The following is a 22,137-nucleotide window of genomic DNA, read 5'->3' as shown; positions in this document are numbered from 1 at the left end:
TTTTAGCCTTTCAGGGTGAAAGGGTCTATCCTTGCCATAAGAGGGCAGGAAGCCTTTCATTTGGAGGTTGAAGGGTCATCGAGAGTTCGTTCGCCATAAGACTGTCCCTTGCCATAGAGAGGCAGGTAGTCTAAGGGAAGGATCAGAATAGCCTTTTCGTAGGCAGCCAGAGGATACCTCAGCCTTTCGTAGGCAACTTCCGAGGGTCGAGATCATGTTTAGTGTATCAAAGGCAGCATCATTAGGGACCCATGATCTTAATCGAGGCAACATGGCTGAGGTATCCTCGTATTCGAGGGACTGGCTATTCTGCAGAAACATAAGGCAACAGGCAACAGGAAACAGGCAACAGAGAGGTTACCCCAAAAGTGTGCGTGTGTGCACCAACCACGTGATTAGTTTAGAATATATTATCTTATAATAGTTAAATGATTATAGGCAACAGGCAACAAAGAGGTTACCCCAAAAGTGTGCGTGTGTGCACCAACCACGTGATTAGTTTAGAATATATTATCTTATAATAGTTAAATGATTCTAGTTTAATTCAGGGTTGCACTCCCTAAACTTACTAACCACAACAATTGATAAACAAATATAACTAAAGCAAATACGGGGAAGGGGAAAATGAAACCAGCGGAGGAAAGGGGAATTGAAACCAGCGGGATAATAATATTAATAGGTCTAACACGAGTAATAATTAATATCAGGGTTTAGGGTTACCGATATTCGAAGCTTTGGCATTTGGCAAACCCTGAAAAATGAAGAAGAGAAAGTTAGAAAACCTTTTGTGGCAAATACAAGGCATTGATAATAAATAAAAGAGGAATTATGTAATTAAAAATAAAAAATAAATATAAAAAATATTAGAAGACTTAGCTTTTGGTCGGGCGAAGCGCGTGGCCGAAGAACTTGAGATAACCCTGAAAATTTGCGCAAAGAAGAGAAGAGGTTTGTGAGTGCATTAACAGATTTGAACCCTAATTGATTACAAACCCCTAAAAAGTTTACAATCCCTAAAGGGTTATTTAAGAAAACTTATTGTGACCCAAAAAGGCTTGTAAGGCTTAAAAATGTGTTAGTGGATAACACCTACCTACACACCTAAGGATATTAGGATTTATAAATGCCTCGAGGTTAACAAGTATTAAAATTAATTGATTAACAAGTATATACAAAAATAAAATTTTATTGTTAAAAAAAGGTTATAGATAAAATTATTGGAAAAAAACGCGTTTTCGATTAAAAATAAATAAATATAAAATTATTATAAAACTATTTTAATAAACAAAAAAGTAATAAAAGAATTAAATAAAAGAGAAAAGAAATAAAAGACAATTAGGCAATTAAAAATAAATAAATATAAAACTTAGCTCTATGATCCAGTGTGGCATATTGATGAGGATGCACCATGGAATAGCGTATTTTGGACCCTTGGATCGTTCCCCCTATGAATCCAACGGTGAGATGCTGAGGATGCATGATGATGGCGTATGAGTCAGGTACGCTGGATCTGGCGAACAATTGTAACATGCAAATTAGGAGAGAAAAGGAAAAAACGTGACATGCCTGGGGATCGAACCCAGGTTGTCATGGTTCCCAACTATGAGCGCCAGCCATCTGGGTTATTTTCTTTCGCTGCTAATAATTAGACAAAGAAGCAATAAATAAAGAAAGCGTTAATGGGAAATAAAACGAGTCAAACATTGGGCCCCAGGTGCTACTGAATCAACCAATTGTGCGAGGAAAGAGAGAATGTCTCTGTTGACTGGCTGATAGGGTCGCGCCACGCGTGGAGGGGAGAATTCAATTGTTGACTGACGAATTGGAGAAAGCCACGCGTAGAGGGCCGCTAGTCATCTTCTTCGTTGATCCTCCAGCCCAGAATAGCTACGAATCCCCCACGACCTGGCTACGATTTCTGCAACTATCATTCCTAGCAAACCCCAACGAACATGAATCTGCAAAATACGACGTCAAGAAAGCATAAACATTATCCAGTCTCACTAAAGCACGCCTTGCGAGTTCATATATGGTATTATCGTGGCCTGAAACACGTTGCAAAGCCTGCTACGAAGGATTCGACCCCTCACGCCCTAACAATGGTGAATGTCCATAAAAGCTTCAAAACTCGATGATGAGTGTTTTGAACAAACCTAAACATCAACATGAACAAGAAAAAACATATCAAATTCATTTAAATGGCGAGGATAAAATATTTGAATTTAAAGAAGATGATACAACCATGGTAGTCGAGGGAGGGCATCCTGGGACTGTTAGAGCTTGCATGAAGGCATGAATCGAATCCTGGACGTCTCAGGATGATGGTGAGGTGATTAAAATTGATTGAGAACGACTGAAAGTTTCTTTTTAAATTTCCCTAGAACTTTGTTTATTTTGAAGCTTCGGAACCCTTATGTTTCAGCAATTTTCTCGTCCTCCTCTGGCCGCCAAGGTTGTGCATATATATATAGAATCAAATTAGGGTTGGAAACTTATGGAGAAATCAAATCATTTGGTGATGTGGAAATTTGAAAAAGATTTTGAATGAAATCTTTCTTCATTTGGACCAATTCTATTTCAAGCACCTTCTTCCTTTAATCTTGGCCATTTGGAATAGATTTGATTTGATTAAATATTGGGAGAATGAATCACAAAATTTATTTCATTTAAAAATTATTTTGTTTGATTTAATTTGAATTTAAATGAATAAAATCAAATATAAATAAATTAAAATCATGAAATAAACTTTATATGGTCAATGGGCTCCTTATAGGCTTGAAATTTCGTGGATAGCATAAACATTAAGGCCCATTTGAAAAGAAATCCAAAATTGCTCCATATTGGCTTCATGCATTTTCTCAAAATTCGACCAACTTCGACAAGGCATATCTCCCTCATTATTTATTATATGAAGATATTTTAGGATTTTTTTAGAAAGCTTAAAGAGTCTTCTAAAAGCGCCTTTTGGTTTCATCTCAATTGGGTCTACCATGTTCAAGTTATGAACTTTGAGAAAAAATGACTTTTTGCGATCTTTTAGGAGGACCTATAATGTTTTGATCCATATTTCTCAAATGAAGCATTTCTGGCCTTGGCTTGTGAGAGGCAAAGTTGTAGAGAATTCAATTTCCTTCAAAATGAGCTTTAGCTGGAAAATTTTTGATGTTCCATGTGAGAGTTATGGCTGGTCAAAGTTGGGTTGACTTTCTCCTTAAAACCCTAATTTAGCAACCTTTGAATTTCTTGATTTCTGATCTTTTCTTGATGAATCATGATCAATCCTTGATCAAATGGTGAATGATACTTCAAAATAAGGATGTTGACAAAAAATCAAGAGTTTTGACTGTACTTTGACCATAGTTTGACGTTCAGGTCAATTAGTCAATTATTGATCGTTTGGGCCATTGAGTGAGCAATCTTTGGAATCAGGGCTTGAGACTTGGCATGAAGATACTTTGAATCATATGAGAGGCCATGTAGTCCACTTGAGGTGTCAGAAGTTCAGATTCCTTGATTAAATCAAAAACCCTAATTTAGAGGCTGTTGTTTAGGAGAGAGACTGCATGCTTTCTTCTTGTATATCTTTGAGCATATGAGTCAAAATATTTTGAAATATGATGGGCAAATTTTGGGGTATGACAGTTTGCTTTACAAATCTTTGTAGGTGTTTTCTTGGTTTTTTTGCTTAAAAGCTTTGGATTTGTGTTGTTATAGACATATAGCACATGATTGATTAGGGGGATATCTGTTAGCTTTAGATTCTAGAGATAGGTTTGGAGTTAACATCCACATAATATTGAAGTTTAATGTCTCTGTATTGTTTGATCGGTTGAGACATTTTCGAAAGAGCAACATGGTTGAACTCTCGTTGGTGTTGTAGAAATGGACATTGATGTGAGGGATATGTGGTGATTCTGATGAGTATTGTAAGTTGAGTGCAACGAAGTGATAGGTTTAAGTTTGTTATGAGTAGTTTACATTCGTGCCAGATTAGTTTGTCCTCTCGAAAGTGCATTTATTTTCAATATATTATAATTTACTTTTCCGCACTTTACATTAAAACTCATATAATATGAACTTAAGAACTAAGAGTCCGTCGAACGACAATTCTTTCCAACCAGTCCCCGTGGAGACGATAGATTTTCGAAATACTATTTCTAAGTATTTTGTTGCTTGCCCTCTACCGCTTCAACCGTATGAGAGAATATGGTTAATGCAGGAAAGTTCAAAATGCAAACAATGTCATGTATCAAGTTATGAGTTGATTAATTAATATATTATGACAATAATTAACAATAAAATTAGGACAAATTATCAAAAATAGTGAGTTATTAAATAAAAAAAATTATTTTTGACTTACTCTTAAAATTAATATACTATCACTTAGATTGTTTTATTAATTTTTAATTTTCTTATTTTTATTTAAATTTATTTATTATATAAAACAAAAATAAAAAAAACTAAATAATATGGTTTAAATAAAAAACAACCGAAATAAATAAAGTTATTAATATTATTTTGGCATGCAAATATTTATGATGAATATTTCGAAACATGTATTTCTTCATAGCAGTACGTATGCTCATTATTTTTAACACAAAAAAAATGAATGGTCATAACTAACATTGGAAATATGCACTTTTTACTTTCAATTTATTATAGCAAAGACTTAATTTATAATTTAATATGCACTATCAAACATTGACGAAGGTGATGAACAATCTACAGGAAGTGAGGAAGCTGATCCTATCAACGAAGATAAGATCACAAATGAAGCTTCGAGCAAGCCAGAGTTAATGAACAAATCGAACCAACCTTTTGAGACGATTACCTAGCCTGCAAATGCTTCTACCAACACTCCTCGAATTCCATCTCAAGTTGAACTGGATAAACTCAAGGCCACAAATCCTGCAAGTTTTCTCAAGGCTATGATGAGTGCAAGGAGTAGCTCGTCTAATAAGGGTGGAGATTATTCAACAGCTTCAGGTGAAAAAGCTACCGAATCAGCTAGCCAAAGTCTCTTTCGCCAAATCAAAGAAAAATCTTCGATGTAGACTTGGTTCACGCTGTAAGGAGTAATGTTAACATCTGCTTCAACCTCAGGGACTTACTGAAGAAAGTAGATATGTTGACTGTTTCTGAAGACGTTTCTCAAGTGTTAATTTCACTGGGTTTTTTAATTGACCAACTCAAATCAGATCAACTTCGAAAGCAAGATGTGAACCAAAAGATTGTTGATAAAACAAGTGTTCAAACTTCTTCGTGGAATGCTGCCAGTGCTTCAAACGCCAAAGTTGAAACTATGCAGATTCAAAACTCGAAGTATGAAGCGGAATATGCAACTATTGAGAAAAACATTAAGCCATGGGAACAACAGATCGAAGAGTTGAAGTAAAAGATACAAGCTGGGAAGGATCGTCGGGATAAGATTCGATAACTCGATCAACAAGAGCTAGATGAAGAGATAAAAACTGGCGTTCAACATATCGAAAATGACCAATAATTGGAGACTAAAGTCGAAGAGTTGAAAAGACAGTGCATTGTAATCGAGCGTCTCCTGGTTGTGTCTGCTTCACAATATGCTCAACTGAAATTTTCTCTTCCCATTGACTTTGATGTTTAATCATCCAGCACTTTTCATACTTTTAACTTCAAACTCGTTTTGTGCTTATCTAATGTTATGTTCGACTTTTTTCATGAATGACTGTTATTTTAGGATGTATCATATTGGAATATTTCCATTTTGGTGCTTTTTATTTAAAGTAAGCCATTTTGGCTTCGCACTACTTTTATTGTAATTTCGCCATTATGCTGATCTCTTGTAGGAATGGCTGGTACTTCTTCAAGTACTTTCCATTTACTCTTAGGATCATTCAATCTTTTGCTAATTCTTCTATTTCATAAGCATTATTTGAAAATACTTTTAAAATTCGGAAAGGCCCTTCCCAATGTGGGGACCATTTACCTAACACTTGATTCCTTTGATCTATAGGCAAAATAACTTTCCACACTAAATCATTAACAATAAAAACTTTACCTTTGACCTTTTTATTATATGCTCTAGCCACCATTTCCTTTTGTCTTCTTAACATTTCTAAAGCACACAATATTTCTTCGTGCCTTTGAGTCCTGACTGATTGAAAGTAGATTTCAACTGGCAATACTGCATCATGTCCAAATGTATGTAAGTTGGAAGGGTGTAGTGTTAGTTGCTTATTTTGGTGACGTTCGACATGCCCGAAGTGCTTGATCCAGAGTTTTATGCCAATTCTTTGGTTTTTTTCCTACATGCTTCTTTATAAGAACAATTATTACCTTTTTGGCTGCTTCGACATGACCATTTGCTTGGGCATAATAAGGTGTAGATGTTAATAATTTGAAACCTGTTTCCTTTGCAAACTCCTGCATTTTTCGACCAGTAAAGACTGATCCCTATTTTGCTGTTATGCTTTCTGAGATTCCAAATCTATAGAGTATGTGTTTTTGAATAAATTCAATAACGATCTCTTGATCTACGTTTACTAAAGGTATGGCCTCTACCCATTTTGTAAAATAATCAATCCCTACTAAGATATATCTTTGCCCTTTTAATGAAGTAGGTCAAATTTCTCCAATCAAATCCAATGCCCAACCTCTGAAAGGCCATGGCTTTATAATTGAGTGAAGTTCACTTGCCGGGGCATGCTGGACACTTGCATGCATCTGACACTCTTGACATCCTTTAGCAAATTCTATACAATCTTTCAACATAGTGGGCCAATACATTCCATAACGAAATAATAACCATTTCATTTTATGTCCTGCTTGATGGGCTCCACAAGCTCCATTATGAACACTAGAAAGCGCCAAATATGCTTCACTTTCTCCTAGGCATTTTAACAAAATTCCCTTAGGAGTCTTCTTGAATAGCTCATTCCCCATTAAGAAATAAGACAATCTCTAAATCTGGTCTTTCGATCTGTGTCTGTCGAAGGGTCTCTGTGCTAGTTGACAATTCGACCCCTCCAATATGTGTTTATTAAATTGTCAATAGTCAAGATTTCAAACTCCTCTTGGTTGGCAAAACCTAACCGTGTAGTCTCCAAATCTATTGGATATAATCTAGTAGCCATTGCTTTTCCTCTGACTTCGACCAACTTTTCCAATCTTTCTTTTGACAATTTGTATCCTGAAGTAATTTTTGCCAGATCATTCGCCTCTTGATTATTTATCCTGAGGACATGCTTTATATCCATGTATTCGGATTTTTTAAGCAAATTTTTTACCACAAAAAAGTACATAACCAATTCTCTTTAATGCACTTATATTTCTTTGTCAGTTGCTTGATTACTAATTCAGAATCTCCTTTAATTTCGACTCTGGTTGCCCCCAATTTCAACAAAGCTTCAAGTCCTGCAAGTAGGGCTTCATATTCTGTTTCGCTGTTTGAACATCGAGGACCTTTGATCCTGTACTTGAGTTTTGTTGGAATTCCTTCAGGAGAAATTATCAGAATCCTAACTCCATTACCATCTTTATGGGTGGAACCATCAAAGAACAATCTCCATGGTTTTACTTCAACATAAATCTGATGGTTTTCAACCACCGCGTGGTCCACAATGAAATTTGATATTATCCGACCTTTCATTGCTTTTAAAGGAAAAAAAAGGTTGGAGAGTACTCAGTAAGGGCTAGAGCCCATTTGCCAACTCGACTGTGTAATATTGGCTTTGATAACATGTGTTTAATAATGTCAAAATGCGAAGAAACATAAACATCAACTGATTTTATATAATATTTAAGCTGTATACAAGAGAAATGTAAACATAAGCAGAGCTTTTCTATTTCGGTATATCTAGTCTCTACATCATTCAATACTCTACTTAGATAATAAATGGCTCTTTCGATGCCATTTTCATCCTCTTGTGCTAACATGCTACCTATGATAGTGTCAGAGGCTGATATGTACATTCTCATAGGTTTGTTCACATTCGGAGGAGACATGATGGATGGATGCACCAAATACTGCTTTATCTTGTCGAAAGCTTCTTGATGTTCTTCATTCCACTCAAACTTCCCCTGTTTCAGGCGAAGGAGTGGAGAAAAGGCTTGTGTCCGGCCACTCAAATTAGAGATGAATCTTCTCGGGAAGTTGATCTTTCCTAATAATGACTGCAACTCCTTTTTTGTTGATGGTGCTTTCATTTCCATGATAGCCTTTGTCTTGTTTTGATTAATCTCTATCCCCTTCTTACGGGCCACAAAGCCCAAAAAATCTTCGGCCTTGTAGTCTTGATGAATTTGCAACAAAGAAGCCTTTCGACTTCTGTTTTGATTTTTGAAAGAATTTCTGGAGCGAACCTTCTAGGAGTCTGCTTGATGGGCTTCTTGTCATCCTTGATAGGCACCTTTAATTCGACCAGATCTCTTTTTAAACCAGGCATTTCATCATAATCCCAGGCAAATCAATCTTTGTTCTCCTTCAGCAATTCGATGACTTTTGCTTTTACCTTGGGCTACAGTTTCGTGTTGATGTATGTAATTATCTTCAAGCTTCCATCTCCAAGATCTACTTCTTCAAGAGGATCTTGAGCCAGCATCTTAGCACTTGACGCCATTGGATCTTTCTCGAACCCCAAGGGTTCTTCATCATAAATAACATCCAACTTCTAACTCACCTGTTCCGTTAAAACATGTCCGTCAGGGGGCTTTGGAATGAAATGCACTCTAGGTCCTATTTTTTGTGTTTCATCACTTGTTGCTTCGAGAGCCATGTTATTTATGTCAGCTTCGAGAGCCTCTTTTCTTTTGTTCTTGGCCACATAAGCTAAAAGCTTTTCGAAGAAAGAAGACTCAAACATAGTCAATATCTTCATCCCAGCCAATTAGTTGTATTTCTGATGTTCCTTCAACATCTTCAGGGTCTTCTATTATCTCTATGTTCCACTGGAAACCATTTGGGTGGAGGGTTAAATAATAGAGAGCATTTTTTCTAGGTGAATAAACATCTTCTGCTACTTGGCATGGCCCTGTGTTAGCCAAGTTTCTATTGAAATTTTTCTTGTCCACCTGATTTACGTCCATCATAAAGTAACTTTAACCCCCTTCGACATTATCGACTATACCATCTTCTCTCTAGATGGTTAATCTTTGATGCTTGCAGCCCCAGCAGTGAACTTATTGCTGCTTGATTCTCCTACATCATTTGAGTTCAGCTCTCTTTCCGCCTTCTTGATCCTCTGGTGCCTCCTTTACTGGGACCTTGACATGTGGTTTTTCCTTTGTAGTTTTCCAACCTATAGGACTCTCCCTTTGATGTCTATAATTGTCCCCTATACGCCATGGAGATTCTCCCTCCTTGGTCGAAAATCCTCCATTTCTCTCTTCCAGCATTAACTTGGGTCCAACGATCGGTAGGCACATCAGCATGGAGTTTGAAGGTAACTCTCCTTGCTTTCGGATGAGGGCTATCTGGCCTCTTGGACATTCCCCTTTTATCGAAGACGTAAATATTGGGGTTTCTTCCCTGTCGATCCCATCCAACAGTAAATGGAATCCTCTCAAGCACTTCTGCCATTTCACTATCATATACTGCCCCACACCTAGGGCACATGAGGCACTCTGTTTCAGATTTATAGCAATGCACCCGGAAACCCAGAAGGCTTTCTCCTGGTCTCGGATAAACCTTCATTAGATGGCTCTCTTGCCTCCAATTTCCTTGAGTTTTGATACACTGGGCCCTCTCATAATTTTCAGCGACCCTTCGACTCAGGATGATGGAACACCTGGGGCATACCAGCATCTTCTCAGAATTCGTCTTATGACACCTCCAGAGATACTCTCGAAGGCTTTCATTCGCCTTTAGATACCCATAACTCGTTTTCTCTTTTTCCATCATCAGAAACCTCTCTAATTCCTCCATCTCTGGTGTTGGTTGGTTCAGGTCCACCATATTCACTCCCAAAGCAGGAATTTCATAAATATGCACTTTCTCAAATTTCATTCTAAGGCCTTCAGTAGCCTCATTCAATCTTCCCATAAGGCCTTCAGTAGCCTTAGGTCCAAAATTCTCGACAGGGAAACCTTCGACATCAGTGTTGAAGGGAGCATTATCAAATTAGGCTTTTAGTAGCCTGCTTTCCAGTGGAGACATCTTCCACTTTCTTCGCCTCACTATCTCCAAACTCCACCATATCCACCATGTTGATCTCCAGTGGTTCATCATAATTGGTATCCACAACATGAAGGGGGTCAGCATTAACCTTCATATGGCTTCTGGCTCTGTCAGCGAACTTCAAACGTCCATCCTTGGTAGCATTTTGAATAAGATCCCTGAAAAGAAAATATTGTGAGGTTTTATGGCCAAGAAATCCATTATATTTACAAAACCCTCTTTTCTTCCGTTGCTCTAACGGAGGAATTTTAGTATTAGGAGGCACTATCATCTGGCCATCTTTTACCAATAAATCAAAAATCTCATCACACTTGGTAACATCAAATGTATATGTTTTCTTAGGAAATTTATCGTTCTTTTCTACTTCGCCAAGATTCTTTCTATTCAAAGGTGTAAGTACTTTACAAGCATATGGAGGTGCCTCTTTTAATTCAGCCTAATCTACTTCAACTTCCTCATAATTACAGGAATCATTGAAGGTTTTGAATTCCTCATCTTCGGCTTCGACATAAGCCACTCTTTCTTTTTTATAACTTTTATTTGCTCTGGCCTTTTCAACCTTCAATCGTTCGACTTGTCAAATTCTATCTGCTAATTGGGCCATATCCCTCAGATATTGGGTATCTAACTTATTTCTAATGGAATAATCTAGCCCTTCTGCAGCCATTTCGACTAGTTCATGTTCACGAACTACTATGAAACACCTAGATTTTAATAAACGGAATTTGTTCAGATAATCATCTATTGGCTCGGTAAACTTTCTTTTAATGCTAGCCAATTCCTTGAGACTTATCTTAGTCTGCCCTATGTAAAACTATTCATGAAACAATCTTTCTAGATAAGGACATGTATCTATAGAGTTTGGTGGCAAAGTAGTGAACCATGTAAATGCATTCTTTGTCAAAGAACTGGGAAAATATTTTATCCTCAAATTTTCACTATTCGCCAAATCCCCTGCCTCAGTTAAATACCTGGCTATGTGTTCGACTGTCGATTCACTGGTATCCCTTGAAAATTTTGTAAATTTGGGGATCTTACAACCCCTTGTAATTCAGTTTGTAAAATAAATCCACGTGTTTACATATTTATGTACTGGGCCATAATTTGGGCGTCAAAGCCCTGTGTTCATGCCGTTCTGGGCCATAATTCTTTTGATCATGGTAGTTAAGTTATTTCCCGCCACCATGTTATCTTGTCTAACCCTATGTATTACTTCGTCTGTATTTTGATCTCTATTAACCATCACTACTCTTCTAGGTTGTTCTTCAGGGGCCTGTTGTAGAACCTCTTGTTGTTATACCCTTGCCCCCATGTCTCTTTCGACGACATTAGGGGAAATATATGGTGTTCATCTCTCTAACAAGAACCCCGACCATATCGTGGTTGCTAGCGTCCATTTGTTGCCTAAACGCTGCCTGATTATTGGTTATTAATGTAGGCATTTGGTTCGACGGTCCTTGGTTTTGGGTACTTTAACCTATAGAGCCAGCATTTTGGATTGGAGAAAAAGTATCCATATTAGGTTGTGTATATGTGGATGTGCCATTATGTAATCCTCCCATATAAGAGGATGGCATTCCATACGGTTGTTTCCTCTAAGGCCTAACACTCTCAAAACCTGGTGGCCTAGGAGTTGAAGGTTGTGCCTGATTTCCAAGATATGTTAAAAAGAACCACCTTGAGTTTTTTATGTGATATCTGTTGTACTCAAGAAAGGAGGCACAATGGTCGAACTAATTGTGGGTATAGTCCCTGTGGACATTGGTATAGAATTATTTGTAGCAATAGATCCCGTGGATGTGGGCATGGCCTGAGAACTATTGTGGCCATAGATCCTGTAGATGTAGGCATGGCCTGAGATCCAGGTATAGATGTCAAAACATTGGTCGAACTTGCAACGATCGTGCCTGACCCTTGTGGAGGATTTTTTCCTCCTTGATCACTGCCATTTTTCTGTTATATTTTCTTTTAAAAATGGGTTGTAAACTGCTAGTAGATTTACCACTCCAAAGGTTCATACAAGGTCTTGGTATATTCTAAACTAAAAGAACACAAGCAGATATAACTGAGACTTATGAACCTTTAAACTCTTCGACACTGGTCCCACTAGGCGTGCCAATTTGTTTACAGTAATTTCTGGTAAACAACCGCTAGTCTTCCAAATCAATAGATATATTTTGGTAACTTACAGGATCGACTAGATTGATCCTGCGACATGTGTCTAAAAGTTTATAATTTTTATGATTGAGTTCATATTCTAAAGGAATACTTCGAATGTGTAACAAATGTAAATACAATACAATACGTAAATACAAAATCTAAATAAATGACTTTAAAAGACTTTGATGATAACTATAAAAGACAAGACTCGAAAGAGAAAAATATGTAAATGACTTGAATTTGAAAAATTGAGACTAAATGAAAAAATACAAATGGTGTTACACGTACATTCTCAATGAAAACTCTTTCTCCTTCACTTAGTACTTGAGCGATTTTTTGAGTGATTTGTACAAAATGAACACACCTGAATCCTACCATTAAGATCCTTATTTATACTAATTTGACCCTAGCAGTCTTACTATAATAAAATGCCACGTCGTCTCTTTGCATGCGCTTCGACTTCCTGATGCTTCCACGTGTCTTTCTAACCAAATGAACCACTTTGAAATTCAAAAGATCCCCACTCGAAGTTTTGAAGTGCGAAACAATGTGACTTTGTCAACACGTATCTCTAAAAAATACTTCGAAATATCCTAAGTCTTTTCGTCCTTTTGACTTCGAAAATATTATAACCCACGCCTTGCTTCGACTTAGGAGAAACTTCAACGTAAAGAAACTTAAAAACAACCTTATAAATCCATTCTTCCTTCGAAGCACACAACTCTTTTTAGAATATTTACTTGTCGAAACCTCCAGCTAACACCCATGCACCACTTTTTTTCTGACGTGAAACAACAACAAAAAACTATTTTGGGCCTCCCTGTCTGGGTCTACGCCTATCACTTAGGCATACACCCACTTCCGATACAAACCCCCTGATTCATATAAAGTCCTCATTAGAATTAGGTCTTTTTTCCTCTAGTTTTCTTCCCATTATTTTTAGGTTCTAAAACAATAAAACCATTAAAATTTTGTTAGATTTTTAGGTGATCGTTGGCATTAAAAACTCATAAAAATAATAGTATTGTATAGGTTAATTTTGTACTAATGTTTGAATTGCTTCTTTTATTCTTTTGTATCATTTCCATGTTATTTTTGTATAATTGTTGTGTGATTTTGTTGCTTAGTTTTTGGTCATATTTTGGCCTACGTTGTTAGTATCATTCGTATACTCCTTTTAGAATCTATCCCATTACCATGTTAACTTTAGGTAGATATTCCTTTGTACACAAATCCTATAATCATTAGGTAGATACCATGACAACATTAGGATAGATTTTCCCAATTGCTTTTCCTTTTTCAACTTCAAAACACCTAACAATTACTCAAAATAAATCCCTTTAAAAAACATCAAGAAAACATATAAAACACCTAATAAAGGTTAAAATTTCATAAAAAGGAAGATGAAGTTCAAGTCTCGCTTGCTTAAGGGAGTCACTTGAAATTATTCTCCCAACCATAAAAAACACTCAACAAAGAGTAACTCAAATCTCGCTTTCTTAAGGGAGTCACTTGAAACACTCGACAAACATTCTCTCTCTTCTTTCTTGCCTTCGGGACTTTCTTAAGGGCATGTTATTTCCGCTGGATCGCATTGTAGGTCGTCCCTTATGCAAGAGTGTGAACGTTAACGCCTCCCAACTAAAAGATACTAAAACAAACAAAAACATTTGAGCAGAACTACGACGCTCTGATTCTTCATAAGGAGATATGTATGCATAGAGGCAACTCTAGCGAGCACAACTATTTAAAAAACCCATTCCTCCCGTAATGTTTATTATCCTTTCATTTCCCATTTAGCAAGTAAACATACTAGTTAACACACCCTTTGATTGGAAACAAATTTAACTGAATTCTGTGGAGTACCACAGACGCAAGGGGTGCCATACCCTCCCCTTGCGTAACCGACTTCCGTACCCTTTCAAGTTTCACCGATCGTAAGACCTTGTTCTTATTCATTTTAGGTTTGCTAACGCTCCTTTCCCTTTATGATAAATATGTTAGTGGTGACTCTGTTGTTATTTTTTCACGAGCGTGCGACAATTATAAAGATCAAAGTATGACACATGTCAATATTTAATAGGAATATGATTGAGAAGACATTTATTAACGGTGAAGGATATCAAGATTCTGAATTTGAAATAATCAAGTTTATTTTACCATCACCATTAAAATGTGATTACAATAAAGATCAATCATATAAAATGACTTTTAATAAACTACGAGCAAAAATTGCTCTAAAATAGAAGAAAACATTCATAATTCCCTAAATTATTTCATTGTTGTTTATTAGTCTTCATTAGTAAAATCATTATTGATGTACTTTTACAAATATTTTTTTATGGTGAATTCTTATTTACCCAACTCAAAAAGTTGGATAAGGTTATCTTACATATCTCATAATTCTCTAGACTGGGTGCTCAAGTCGGATGTGCCGAGTAACGCTAAGAAGTTGTAGTAGCCGACCTGCTACTAAAGCGTCTAGAAGTCGCAAAACGGAATGATAACCTGGAGCTATCGTGGCCGACTCAGAAACACAGGAATCAATGGTAAGAAGACAATACAAGCCATTGATGGAGTCGATTACATATGATTAATAAGGACATCACAAGTATTTATGGACGGTTACAAGTGTTACGAAGCTGATTAATGGTCATTAGACCATGTAATTCACTATAAAAAGGATTTGGCTGTGGGATAAGCAAGACACATTCTTTTTTGAGCTTGCACCACTTGCACTGCTCAAATCCCTAAAGCAAATACTTATAAACTCTTGTGCGACTTCGCCGGAATCTTCTTCCGGGAAGTAATCTAAAGTGTTCTGCAAGAACATTTGACGTCCATCGTGGGATAAAGTTACCCTTAGTGTAAAATGCTTTGAAAACAACAAATAATTATATTATTTAATAAATAATTAAATATATAAAAATTAAATAGTATCATATGATTATGATTATGTGATTCGTTGAAGATACATTATTCAACTTTTCTTTTTTTAGATAGAGAAATTATCCCCTTCTTTCATAATTTAAAACTAGAAATGACAATTCAATAAATAAAAACTATAAACTATAAATAAAAACTATAAACTATAAATAAATAAAAACAAAAAATTAAAATTTACTTTTACTCTAGAAACTTGCGGTTCCTCAATTGTAGAAGCTCATCAATCAACAGCGTTAAATTCACGTGAGAAGAACCACCTTCCTGAACTGCCATTTTAGCCTTATCCCCAAACTCTAGAGCACTCTGTATGATTTTCTCAGCTTCATCACCACCATCCATTAACCTCCTCACAGCCTTCTCGATACTCTCTCTACTCACAATCTTTTCTCTCTCCCCAAACCCCATCATGCTCCACTCACCTGCACCCACCTCCACCCCAATCCCCTGCACCTGCGTTATCAACTTCTCATTGTAAAATTGCTCACCATGCACCGGCCATGTTATCATCGGAACCCCCGCACTAACAGCCTCCACGGTTGAGTTCCACCCACAATGCGTCATGAACGCACCCACAGAACGGTGGTTCAGAATCATAACCTGTGGTGCCCACCCCTTAATAATAAAACCCTTCTTCTTCGTAATTATTCTCTCTTCAAATCCCTTCGGCAACCACTTTTCTTTCTCTTCTTCACTCTCCTCTTCCTTCCCTTTCTTCTCAGGAACAACCCACACGAATTCGTGACCTGATGCTTCAACAGCACATGAGATTTCGTAAAGCTGCTTATCTTCGAAATGGCACAAACTTCCAAAGCATATATACAACACCGAGTTAACTCGCTTTGAGTCGAGCCAACTCAAGCACTCATGCATGTTCACCACGCTCTGTTCTCCTCTCTCTGATTTCTCTTGAAGTGTTCTACGAATAAGAGAAGCTGGACCAAGATGCCAAGCTTTGTGACCAGTGGTTTTCTCGTAGTGTTTGATGTAGTCTTCACCGTCAAGTTCAGCGAAACTGTTCACAATGATTCCATTACTTTTGAACACCGTTTCCAAAAGCGCTTCCAACAGTTCACTCATTACCTTCGGCGGTGTTGCGTTCATGGAGATAGAATGAGGAAGGTCAGGAATTACATAACATGAAGATTCATAAAGAGAGTTTGCTTTAACAGATTCAATGGCACATATAGCAAAGAGTGAGAAACCGTTGAAAGCGAGTCTAGGAATTTGAAGCTTGTTTGCAAGCTCATCAACCCACGGAAACAAGAAATCCGCCACGATGCAGTCAGGTGGGTGCTCCTCCACAAACTGTTGAATGGGTGGTTGGAGAAGAGTGGTGGCTTGGTGGATTTTAACGAGGTTATCAGGGTTAGTGGCGGAGGAGAGGCTTTCAACGCCGTCAGGGAGGCCAACTTCCTGGGAAGGAAACGGAACGGTGTGAAGACGGAGTTGTTGGTTTAAAGGGATGGATTTACGAAGGATTTGAGCGTTGGAAGGTGTGGTAATGATGGTGACATGTTGACGGCGGGATGCAAAGAGAGTTGCTATGTCGCATATAGGGATCATATGACCAGGTGCTAAGTATGGTACGAAGTAGATTTTAAGGGCTTTCTCTTCTCCTTCCGTATCCATCTTTGCTTTTTTTCTCTCTCTAGTTTCGGATACACTCTTTGTATTGTATCACCGATTCCTCTGTGAAGGAGTGTTATAACCAGAAACAGACAAACAATGAATTCTCTTGTGTGGTTTACAATGACAATCACTTTAAATGTCTGTCGGTTTCTATATGTATAGCCTCTCAACTTGATACTCGCATTAAAATGTGTCTTATCTGTATTAGTTTATTGTGTACTTCGATGCAAGGAAAGATCCAGGAAAGATCAAGAAAGAACTTAGGTGTCTTAATAGGAGTATTTGGTTAGACATTATTGTCAGGGTTATTATTTGGTAGATTAGGAATAAAATTTTGTTTAAGAGCGTGACAAATCAGTTTGGTTGTCCAATCTGTTTAAGTTTTAGTGTAATGTTTATGTTCCTTTGTATTGGGATTGAGTATTTGTACTTGCTTTACTACATCCCTTTTGTTTATAATTTTTTTTTATTGTTTACTCAATTGATTTTAAGATGATTTGGTTTAAGATCTTGTAAATAGATTAAAAAATATAATTTAAAATAACATTATATTCTTATAGCCAGGGATGCAAATTTTTGACGAATAAATTTATAGCTAAGAAATTGTGAAGGATAAAATCTATGACAAAATTGATGAAATAAACTTACATGGATTTGAAGGACGATGCAGGCTTGTATGTGCAATGTGCATATACACGACATCAGTTTTGAGAACAAAATTTACAAATGGTAAAATCTGACAAAATGCTACAGTAATTAAATTAAATTAAGTATACAAACTTTTTTAATATTATTTGCTAACTGAGTTATATTTTTATTTTTTTTGACAATATATTTACTTACTAACTTATTTACTAACATATTTTTTTAATTGTTTTTAAAATAATATTTGTTAAATATTGATTTTTTTAATCATTGTTTTGAAAACTATTTATTTACTAATTTTTAATCATTTACTAACATATATATATATATATATATATATATATATATATATATATATATATATATAATTTAAAAAAATTTCAAAAATACATATTCTAAAAGAGCATCATATTTATTCAATTCAAAAATTATGACATATGTGCATTATGTTGAACAAGTGATTTCAAGCACAAGACATATTGACTGAACTATGGTATATTTCTTTAATTGTTAATACAACAGTCTGCGTTAGTAGCGAAAAATAAATGTGTGAGAGAGGAGGGAGAAAGGGAGAGAGAGAGATGGGGAGAGAGGGAGAGAGAGAGGGGGATGGGGAGAGAGAGAGATTGCATTATATATAACTTATAAAGTCTTGACTGATTCCTCTTGGCCTAATCCTCTTCACAGTAAACAAAATTTTTAAGAATTTCACTAATAGTATATGCTGAGATTTTACCAGGTTATGTTCACGAATTTTAGTTGACAGAAAGATTTTCACAGAGATCCCTCAAATCCAAAGTGGAGTTTTTCACAAGTTAAGCTCACAAACCAATATTGAGATTTTGACCATCTAATCTCGTAAATCAAAGTAAGATTTCTAAGACAACCTCCATAACCTACCAAAAGAGACTTTAAGAGAACTGCACTCTTGATAAAATAGTTGAACACCTGTACAACTAAAACCTCACAAAAGTGTTTCACTCACAAAGGCATTAAGGAAACTTTTAGTAAAAGAAAGAATATAAGAGAGATAGAGATAGAGAGAGAGAGTAAAAGGGAGAAAAATAATTTAAAATTGAATTCTGGTGTGAGAAATAGTAAGAAGGTCCATCCTTATATATGAGACAATGCAACTCAAAAAGGAAAACAATCTATGGACTTTTTAATGCTCATTATCGATCATGTAGTTTTAAAAAAGAAAGTTTTAAAATTGAATCCTTACTAATCAACTATCAACCCTAATAACCGACTATGAGGAATTACAATTGAGATAATCGATTAGGTATATTAAATAATCGATTATTCAGTATAATTTTCTCTCACACTTGATTATTTGAGTTTGTAATTAACTAGCTATATGCGAAAAACATTTTTAGGTGATATTATTAAAAAGAGAGGTTCCTTAAAAACTTTTTTATGAGTGTGAGAGTTACCTTAGTAACTTATGAATTACTCCACCTTTTTCCAATACTTTGGTCACTCAGACACTACGCTAACCGCACAATCAACCACACGAGTTTTCACCCTTAATCTCTTTCACAACTTTAAAGCTTCAAATTCCTTGCTATATAATATTTGAATTTATCCCTTAAATAAAACCTTGAATCTATTCTCTAACCAGGTCTAAGATAACTTCTATTGTGTATGCATAAAATATTTTATCTATGATTACATGCTATTTGTGTGTTTCTACTATCATTTCTATTGTTTCATTAACACTTAACATGATGTGAAACATATCTCACTATTTTCTTTTGTATGTTCTCTTGTTCTATTTTTATACAGATAAAAACTAACATATTTTAACAAAGTAAACATCGGTTTCTTTTCAAGAGAACATAGTAGATGCTTATTTCTTAACGTTGTGTCCGTGTATTGGTGTGTTCTGCAAGTGCACGAAAATATCGTAGTAATAAAATATTAGCGAACCCACAGGGATCAAATATCAAGCCACCATTATCTATTGTCGCAATGTAATTCTAAGGCGATTAAACTTGATGGGAAAGAATTAAAAACAAATTGGTTTTGAAAATTTAACAAAGTCGGGACCAGAATGTGGTTCGCATCGATCAACAGTACTCACAACTACGCCAGCTTAATTAATTAAATCTAAATAATATTTTTCTCAATTAAAAGAAACTAATTTAAATGAATATTTTGTTGTCGTGCAGTCGAAACCAAATTTTAGCCTAAAATATATTCTGGAGCTTTCGCGTGTCAGCATTGTTTAAGTGTAAACTTATGTTTTTTTGAAAATTAATTACTTTTGATTAACTAAAAAGTTATTTTGGGTGAAAAATAAGTCTAATGTCGCCCGCCTAATCCTGGAGTTTAAGATGTTACAATTTAAAAGAAATTTTGCTTTCGCATTTAACTTAGGGTTCCTTTCTTTCGAAACAGAACCAATATCTCTAAACTAACGCTTTCGCGATAAATATTTCAATAAAAAACCGTGTAAAAAAATCTTAAAAAACAAATCGATCTCAATTTAATTGTTTAATTCACGACTTAGATGCGAGTACAATTGAAAAGACGGTCCTCACATTCCTGACTCTAATGATTTAGCCTGACAGATACATCACATTAAACTTATTGCAATTAGCATACATATATAACATGCATCAGAAATCCTGTTCTTACACTAAATCTTACACTTACACCGTATGTACGGATGCCAGTGTTCATGTACGGACGATACTATTCATGTACGGACGAATACTATTCATGTACGAACGCTTATTTTTAATACCTAGACGTGCATTAACCAACTTCATTACTGCATTAACCAAGTTTTTACACTGCATTAGCCAAGTTTGATGACTGTTAAAAAATATTTTTAATACATGGATGTTGCATTAACCAACTTCATTACTGCATTAACCAAGTTTTTACACTGCATTAACCAAATTTAGTGACTATTGTAAAATACTGTTGGGTGTAAGTATTGGTGTAACAATTGAGTGTATGAATAACATTACTCAACATGCATATTGAATATAATATAAATAAGTGCTTATGCATGTACTAGTAGAAAATCAAAACATATATAGTTAAATATGTTAGAAGTCCTGACAACTTTTAATTTTAATTCCTATAAAAAAAATTTTTAAATCATAGTTTTCGCAATATTTTCAGTCTCTATTTTTTATATTCTCCTGTTAGATTCTACTGCGGAAGGCTTTTGTGACATGTCACGTGTCATCTCATAAAGTCAATATTAAAAAAAATAATTTGTGAAGATTTTAAACCCAATTAAATAATTTAAAAAATAATAAAATTTCAGAATAACAACTTGTAGGTGGAAGTTTGTTCAAAATTAACAACTTGTAGGTGGAAGTTGATTCAAAATAACGTTTTCACGTGTTGGAACCATAGGCATTGTGGACCCTGCATGAGTTGTAGGCTTATAAAGAGAAACTAGTAAGAGACCCGTGCTTCCGCACGGGAAATTTAATTACGATATTGTGTAATAACTAAAAAATATGTAATAATTTAGAATCTTCAAATAATAATCATGAAATAAAAAAATAACAACAAAATATTTGTTAATGTCATAACAATTAGATAGTATCAAATACAAATATAAAAGTTTAGATATAAATGCAAAATTTGAAATGATTTTTTAACTTTTTTTTAAAATGCACACTATTCTTATTGATTTAATTATATTAAATAATCATACACAAAGAAGAAAAAATATAATTGTGAGATAGAGAAAAAATTAATATATAAAAATAATGATTTTGTCTCTTAAATTAAAATAATGATTGATTAAACTAAAATAAATATTTTCTTGTTAGTGACCCGTGAGATTTTTAAATTGACTCATGAGACTGACAATTTAGAAACATGTAAATATAAAATGAATGATTTAATTATAAATGAATAATAATCATGAAAATTCATTTATATTAAATAACCATATAAAAAAAGAACATGAGTTGGAAAAAAAAAGAAATTTAACAAATACAAATATAAATTTTTAGATATAAATGCGCATATATATATATATATATATATATATATATATATATATATATATATATATATATATATATATATATATATATATATATATATATATATATATATATATATATATATATATATATATATATATATATATATATATACACACTAAAGGTTCTTTGGCCTGTGTTCACTGCATGAGAAGTTTCCTACCATAAAATTAGAACAAAAAATTGAAGAAAGATCCATTTCCCTTGAAAACAAATAAACTCAAATCTCTAATTTCTTAAACAGAAGTACATATACAAAATTATTAATTATAAGCTAAAAATCAAAATAAATGAACCAATAAGACAAATAATTATTTCAAGCATAAATTTAATTACAGCAAAACAAATTAATACAATAACGATGTTGTGATACTATGTGGTTAATAGAGTTCAAATATAAATTTTATTTGATAATTAAAACTAATCACAGCAAAACAAATTAATACAACAATGATTACATTGGGGAAATCAAGTGAACAACAGGGTACAAACAATGCTCATGAAACTCTCAACAGAATGCTGGTAAGGTATGCACCTTCTGGGTATGATGGATCAATAAGATGATCACAAGCAGCTCCAACATCT

General features: G+C 34.9%; 1 protein-coding gene across 1 annotated transcript; it reads right to left on the bottom strand.

The window, feature by feature from the left end:
* Positions 1-15,234: 15,234 nt before the first annotated feature.
* On the bottom strand, positions 15,235-17,033 carry LOC131632141 (scopoletin glucosyltransferase-like). The gene has a single exon (XM_058902924.1). It carries the CDS (start codon positions 16,886-16,888, stop codon positions 15,440-15,442), a length of 1,449 nt encoding a protein of 482 aa, XP_058758907.1. The 5' UTR covers positions 16,889-17,033; the 3' UTR covers positions 15,235-15,439.
* Between the last annotated feature and the right edge of the window lie 5,104 nt (positions 17,034-22,137).

The sequence above is a fragment of the Vicia villosa genome, linkage group LG1 (genome assembly GCF_029867415.1).
Source record: "Vicia villosa cultivar HV-30 ecotype Madison, WI linkage group LG1, Vvil1.0, whole genome shotgun sequence".
Classification (NCBI taxonomy): Eukaryota; Viridiplantae; Streptophyta; class Magnoliopsida; order Fabales; family Fabaceae; genus Vicia; species Vicia villosa.
The sequence above is the reverse complement of the archived record's forward strand: the minus strand, read 5'-3'. Positions and strand labels throughout refer to the sequence as shown.

Excerpts from the sequence above, each read along its gene's own strand:
- LOC131632141 (XM_058902924.1), bottom strand. The coding sequence starts at position 16,888 with ATGGATACGGAAGGAGAAGAGAAAGCCCTTAAAATCTACTTCGTACCA.